At 30.4% G+C, this 7,665-nt stretch overlaps 1 protein-coding gene across 1 annotated transcript; it reads left to right on the top strand.

Moving 5' to 3' along the window:
* The first annotated feature begins 468 nt into the window (after positions 1-468).
* LOC108334386 (NAC domain-containing protein 72) lies at positions 469-2,154 on the top strand. The gene is made up of 3 exons (XM_017570202.2): positions 469-766; positions 853-1,121; positions 1,292-2,154. The coding sequence occupies exons 1-3, from the start codon at positions 586-588 to the stop codon at positions 1,865-1,867; spliced, it is 1,026 nt and encodes a 341-aa protein (XP_017425691.1). The 5' UTR covers positions 469-585; the 3' UTR covers positions 1,868-2,154.
* The last annotated feature ends 5,511 nt before the right edge of the window (positions 2,155-7,665 follow it).

The raw sequence follows: 7,665 nt of genomic DNA, 5'->3' as shown, positions 1-7,665 counted from the left end.
CTAGAACACTCAACATGGAACACTATCACATACACGTGTCGCTCAATCAAATCTGGTTCGTGCTAGCTTTTTTTATTTTTTTAATTCCTTGATTGAAGAAATTCTCTTACATTTGCTGTATGAATCTGATTTAGGCTTTTAACTTTCACGGGAATGGCGCAATCCCGTGTGGATTTTTCTGTCTTTTACTTTTAACCTTGAATGAAAAGTAGGTGCTTTTATTTTTTATATTTTTTATTTTTTTTTTAACTTTGAGTTTTACGGCTACATGCAATGCACCTACCGAACGACCACGACCGTATCGGAACCGATAAGGTCGACTGTCTGGACGCCTTTTTGTTCCAGACACGTGGTGAAGTCCAACAGGCGAGTAACTCAAGTGGGTCCCGCTCTCCAACAGTAAGACAAAGATAACCGTACTTATCTTACCCCATGTGCCGCTATAAATATCGACCAATGTCTACCGGTTTCTGAGAAAAAAAGAAGAAGAAAGGAAAGAGAAAACAAAACATCTTCCTCTGCACTACTTCATCCTCATCGGTTTTCTTTGTTGTGTTATCTGAGACGATTGAATTGCTTTCGAAAATGGGAGTTCCAGAGAAAGATCCTCTTGCCCAGTTGAGTCTACCACCTGGTTTTCGGTTCTACCCCACCGACGAGGAGCTTCTCGTTCAGTATCTCTGCCGCAAGGTCGCCGGCCACCATTTCTCTCTCCCAATCATTGCTGAAATTGATTTGTACAAGTTCGACCCATGGGTTCTCCCAAGTAAATACAATTTCTCTCTTCTTTTTATTTTTTGCTTTTTCTCTTGTCGTTCTATATTGAATTGACACGAGCTGTTAATTTCTCAGGCAAGGCGATTTTCGGGGAGAAAGAGTGGTACTTTTTCAGCCCTCGAGACAGGAAGTACCCAAACGGGTCTCGACCCAACAGAGTAGCCGGGTCGGGGTATTGGAAAGCCACCGGAACCGACAAGATCATCACCACCGAGGGTAGAAAAGTTGGCATAAAAAAAGCTCTGGTCTTTTACGTTGGCAAAGCTCCTAAAGGCACCAAAACCAATTGGATCATGCACGAGTATCGCCTCCTTGACTCTTCCCGAAAGACCACCGGAACCAAGGTATATATTATAAATAATCGAGTTTACTTTCCTTTTTGGTTAATTAAATAAAGGTTGCAGTAGATTGAGAAACCATAGATGATTTATGGAGCAATAAGTTCTCTTTAAACATGTTATTAATGGTAATTGTTACACCATTAATTGATTGGAGCGTTTGATTGATGGTGCAGCTGGACGATTGGGTTCTGTGTCGTATATACAAGAAGAACTCGAGTGCACAGAAGGCGGCGCAGAACGGCGTCGTTTCGAGCAGGGAACACACTCAATACAGCAACGGTTCGTCGTCGTCGTCTTCGTCCCATCTGGACGACGTTCTGGAATCGCTGCCGACGATCGACGAACGATGTTTCGCGATGCCACGTGTCAGTACGATGCAGGCACAGCAGGAGGAGAAGGTGAGCGTTCATCAGAACCTGGGTGCGGGAGGGTTGGTGGATTGGGCCAACCCTGCGGTTCTGAATTCGGTGGGTGATTTCGTTTCGGGGAATAATCAAGTGGTGCAGGAGCACACGCAGGGGATGGTGAACTACGGCGGGTGCAATGACCTTTATGTCCCCACCTTCTGCCACGTGGAGTCTACGCTTCCGCAAAAGATGGAGGAAGAGGTGCAAAGCGGCGTGAGAAGCCAAAACAACAATAACCCGTGGTTTCTTCAGAACGATTATACGCAGGGGTATCAGAACCCGGTGGACACGTGTGGGTTTAAGTTCCCGGTTCAGCCGGTGGGATTCGGGTTCAGGCAATGAAGTTCAGCGGGTTATGAAAAAAGAAATAATGTTTATTTTGTGTAAATAGGTGGGGATTGTTTGGGCTAACTCGTTGGGTTTTAGGTTCCTTTTTAGAAAAGGTGAAAATTTTGGTCTTCATTTTCGGCTAAAGAATGAATCGATCCACGAGATAAAGCAATGATGGAATGGAAGCATTTAATTTATTAGAAGGTAGTTTTCGGCCACACAAAGCTTACTCACCCACATGAATCACATTTTGTACTTAAAAATCAACTTCAAATTGTTCCAGTATTAGGTTTCGTTAATTTCGATCTTCCTATGTCCACATGTTTCTTTATGCTGCTTGAAATTTTTTAATACTGTATACGTAGTTTATGCACGTGTAAAATGAGTCACCGTTCGGAAGGTAGGCGCATTGCCATTACCAGCAAGAAAGAGATAAGGTTCGTATATATTGAATTTTTCTTCTTATCTGTATTTTTGACTATTTTCAGCAGAGAATATAGAAAATGGATTTTGGAGTGGGAAAAGTAATTGACGGAACAAACTAGAGAGGGATGTGAGATGACGTTTTAAGCAACAGATAAAATTTGACTGCGGAATTGTTCAACATTTGAGCAAAATGTTAAGTGTTTTCACGGATGGAGATTTTTCCAAACAGAGCGGAAATTCAACAACGTTCATTAATCGTTGTTTTTAGATATTTGTTTTAATATAGGATTTTGATTTGAAGGACATGTGTGCACGTTGAGAAAATGCATGTTTCAGAAACTAGTTGGAATAGAAAAGACTATAGCCTCGAAGCATGGAGAGCAACAATTAGATTTTTTAAGGCCCATTTTCACACCATTTCATCGCATAATAAAAAGATTAACTTTTGAAAATAAAAATCTGTAGAACAGAAGTTCTTTTCTTGTAATTTAATTTAATTATTCAGAATAAATTGTTTTTCTCTCAAAAACTAAACCATTTGTCAGAGTTAAAACAATTAACAACATGTAAAGAGAAAAAAAAAGTATTTGTTACATTGTAGGCTGAATGGGTATTTGGCGTCAAATTACTTTTGGGAAATATGTTCTAACTTTTTTTTAAAAGATAATTGTTATTGTCAAAAATTAGTAAAATTAATAACATTTGAAAAAAAAAAATATCGTATAACAACTGAAATTGCTAATAGGGAAAAGTGAACAAGATGAATAGTGTTTGTGAAGATATAGGTTTTATGAATTAAGTAGTGAGAAGAAAATTGTGAAATTTAGTACTGATGTTTGTCGAAGATGAGAATTATCGAATTGGAAAAGCTTGGAAGAAAGAAGTTATGAAAAAGTAAAGTGATCTGTAAAGTCATAACTTAAAAGTTTATTATTGCAGAAAAAGTGACAAGTGAAACAATATGTACATAGTATGAGTGTTGAATGTATATTTTTAAATAAAAAATGAGTGTGTAATGTATTTTTTTTTAGATAAAAAATTGTAAATGGTTGACTTGAAAATGTCATTGATATCACTATTAGGTTCTTTAGGAAAAAAATTCAACACTAATATAATATTAACAAGCTCAAATAATATATAAATATATTATATTTTTCACTTAAACATAAATTTATGAACCGTTTTACTTATATATTATTCATTCTATTCATTTTTATCCTGTTAATTCATTTTAAATTATCTATAAAATTCCAACTTTATCACACCACAATCCATATTTAAAGATATTTTGATAATTTTAATCTTATCTTTAATTTATCGGATAGATAAATTATTATTATTATTATTATAATTGTTATTATTACATTATTTTTTATATTATTATTATTCTTATTATTTTTATTATTATTCTTATTCTTATTATTATATTATATTATATTGACACACTTATCATCATTACACTACAGAAAACAATAGAAATTACGAACTATAATAATTTATTGGTAAACGCATAAATCCATTGGAAAGGAAATATTATGGATAAATTACTAACGGTCAAAATTTTTTAGTAAGTTTGTTGTCTATAGATTTTCTAAATTCGTCGGTATATATATATATATATATATATATATATATATATATATATATATATATATATATATATATATATATATATATATATATATATATATATGAATCTTTTGATAATTATCGATTTATAAATGACATATTTGTCAATAATTACTGACGAATAATTTTATCGGTAAATTCAACATTAAAACTATGGTACTTATCGATTGATAGGAAATTTTAGATGTTTTTTTATCCCTATTTTCATGAATTATTTCTTAGAATTTCAAATAGAAACTTAGTCACATTAAAAGCTTTTATGAGAGTCACTAGTAAGCAAATCCACTAGTTTACAAACCAGTCAAATTGAAAGGTATACAATCATAACCAAATTGTGAGACATAGGAAACAAAGATGTAAAGTCATAATATAAAATGTTTTACATTACATATGAACCTTAGATTAAATGCAAAAAAAAAGACTATTACCAAGATCAAAATCAAAATCAAACCACTTAATCAAACCAAAATCAAAACACATGGCTTAATTAGGACTTGAGAGAGAAAGGTAAAAATGACCTCACCTAATAATGATTCAGATCTCTCAATGACACCTCTCAATAATAAAGGTTCAATGCATTTGAACACTGGTCTAGAAATGTAATCCAGCGAGAGTGAGCGACGACGAATGGATAAACAAATAAAACATGAGAAACTTACCACTGATAATGGAAAACGATGGGACGGAGGGAGAACAACGTCTTTTTGTGAGATGAAGTGAGATTGCTGAGCTCCCCCAACCCACGAACAATAAGACTCCTAGCTCAAGCCACAAACGACACGACAAGATAATAATGGACAGTGTCCAGGTCATGACAACATCGATGCAAGGCCAGCGTAAAGTCATTGCAGGTTGAATTTTTGCAGGAAGAAGTTTGCTTTGATTTGCGTTTTGGGACAAAAGAAAAATTGGGAGAGAAAATCTGAAATGTAATTATGATTTTATAAAGTACTTTACTTTACAGAAGAATTTAATCCATTAGTTATTGAGTTATTTTTGTCTTAGGTCAACAATTTGACATAAGATTTTATCGACGAATATTTTAGTCAATAAATTAAACAAGGATGTCTCTCAATAATCTAGTAAGTAATTAATAATTACTAACAAATAAGATTCATCGATAAATATCCATCAATAATCTGTCTTTTCATATAGTATTATTATCTCACTTTTCTAATCTAACAACATTATCTACTTGTTAGTAACTTAACATTCAATCATATTATAAAAAATCAAAAAATTAATCATATTCAAAGAGATAATTGAATCTATATATAATTTAACCAGGTAAATCTTTCAATTGAATAAATAACTTATTTTCTTAAATTCTAAATATATTTCTAAGAACTATTCTTTACGAGAAAGAAACCTATTTTTATTTGAATTGGTTTTTTTCAATGCCAAAACACTATAAATAGAATAAGTAAAGGCCAATATACATAACCATTAACAATCATACTGACAATATGTTCCACATAAAGGTCATTTTTATAATTTAAAAATATAAATGGAAGACATGTATTTAATTGGAAGGTATATGGTAAAATAGACATACACATACGTGACATACATACTACATGCAAACGACAAATGTTATCTTGTTTGTCCTCGGGGAGAACATATGGCGAGTCCATTCTTACCACGTTGACGATCTTTTGAAGATTTTGAAGCTACTTTTCATTCATTGAACGATTAATTGTGTTGCCATCCATATGGTTTCACTCTCAGATTCAATCACATTATCTCCTTATTAATGACTATACCTATAATAAAATATAAAAACTATATAACTCTATTATATATAATATTCACAAGTGACATATATCCTTTTTTTTCTTTCTTTATCACACTTTTTTAACAGAGATCTTTTAAATTTTTTTCAGTGAATTTCTTACAAGGAAAACTCTTATTTGATAATTTTTATCAAAATCTCATGCTAAATATTATTACTGATCATTAACATTTAAACTAGGCTAACACCAAACAAAAATTATTTGATACAAACTTATTAAATGAATATTTAATCAAACCATTTACTTAAATACACGCCTAATACATGTTTTTTTGGTTCAATTTGTTGTAAATAATTAAAAATAAATATTTAAAAAACAGTGTAGAAAAAAGACATACATTTTAGATAAAGCATTATTTTTACATGTCATTATACAAATTTTTTTATCCAAAATCGAGAATATTAAGAAGAAAAAAAAAAGTAAAGAAAAGCTAATTATTCACGTTCACGTTCAGAAGTGTGTTGTTCCAATCCAAAAGTACGAAAGGGATATATAAATCTGGTGCCAACTGGGAGGGTAAGCATCTTATCCTCTTAATTATAAATATATGCAATTTGCTATTTATTTCCACACTTAAACTTGTTCATTTTTCATCTACACGTTTTTATAAATAAGGAAAAATAAAACAGTTATTTTTTTAAAAAGAAACAACAGAGAAATGTAAAAATTAAAAAAGAAATAAATAGATATTTTTCTTGTTTGCAACTTTTTACCATAGTAAGGTGGAATCTCACATAACGGTCAAAGATATAAGAAACAGTCAAACTTAGAAGCACTGACAGAAAGAAAGAGAAGATAAGTATGACGTTGTTTTTGTACTAGGTTTAGTGAATCGATGGTTGAATCTTGACCCACTTTCAAATCAAACTTTGAAATTGCTACTCCTTTCATCATCATTATCATCTTCGAACATTGCTATTTTCCATTTCTTTTTATTGTTTCAGGAAGATTTTATAATTTTAAAGTTATTCAAATCTCTTCTTATTTAAATAATATATTCAAAGAAATATTTCTCTTTCATTCATCATATTTTAGTCTATATAGTTTTACTATTATTTAATTAATTTTAAATTTAAAATGTCATATTTACACATTTGATTCAAATAAATTCTTGTAAAAGTTTAGGAATATATTTTTCTTGTATTGCCCTCATATGTATCTATCCTGAAAGATGATCTTATCAGAAGAATAGTTTGACAAAGGTTATAATAATAATAATAATAATAATAATAATATTAAAATATTGCTTATGGCACAGGAAGTTTGGTAGAAAGAAAGTGGTTTTGTATTTATGTGAAAACTGTCAATGACTAAGGAGGAAGATTAGCTGCTAATTCTGATTCTTCCTCTCCTTTCTTTCACATTGACAACTTTTTGTTATCATTTATAACAATAACACAAATTATTTTCCTTTTCCATGAATACAAAATTCACCTTAATCATATTGATATATATAATAAATAAACTAAAAAGTTAAAATTGAAATTTAGTGAAAGAAAAAAGAAACTGAATTAACTGACAATAGAAAGTGACTCTGAACTAAATTAACAAAATAATCATTTATATTCTACGGACAGTTATATATTATAATGAAGTTTCTTTTATTATTTTCTTTTTTTATTTATATTCATATTTTTAAATTATAATATAAAATTTATAATGAGTAACATTGATGTAAAAAATAAAAAAAATATAATGAAACGAAAAATAGAAACTAAGTGAAAAGTCAATCTAAATAGAATGGAAAAATGATTGTTCAGGTTCAGCATATAATTAAGCTAAGGCGTAAGTATTTAACATATTAATTTAATATATTTTTTTTATAACATTTAATATACAATGAATAATATACTTAATTATTTTATTATTCTATTATAAAAATATATATTTATTTATAAAAAATAAATCATCATAAAATAAAGTTTAAATTTAAACAAATGTATAAAATAAATTTATAAAATA

This window comes from Vigna angularis, chromosome 11, assembly GCF_016808095.1.
Source record: "Vigna angularis cultivar LongXiaoDou No.4 chromosome 11, ASM1680809v1, whole genome shotgun sequence".
Taxonomy (NCBI): Eukaryota; Viridiplantae; Streptophyta; class Magnoliopsida; order Fabales; family Fabaceae; genus Vigna; species Vigna angularis.
Note: the sequence above shows the minus strand (reverse complement) of the source record. Positions and strands in the feature narration are given on the sequence as shown.

Excerpts from the sequence above, each read along its gene's own strand:
- LOC108334386 (XM_017570202.2), top strand. The coding sequence starts at position 586 with ATGGGAGTTCCAGAGAAAGATCCTCTTGCCCAGTTGAGTCTACCACCT. Across the intron at positions 767-852 it reads CGACCCATGGGTTCTCCCAA|GCAAGGCGATTTTCGGGGAG; the intron begins GTAAATACAATT and ends TTAATTTCTCAG. Across the intron at positions 1,122-1,291 it reads GAAAGACCACCGGAACCAAG|CTGGACGATTGGGTTCTGTG; the intron begins GTATATATTATA and ends TTGATGGTGCAG.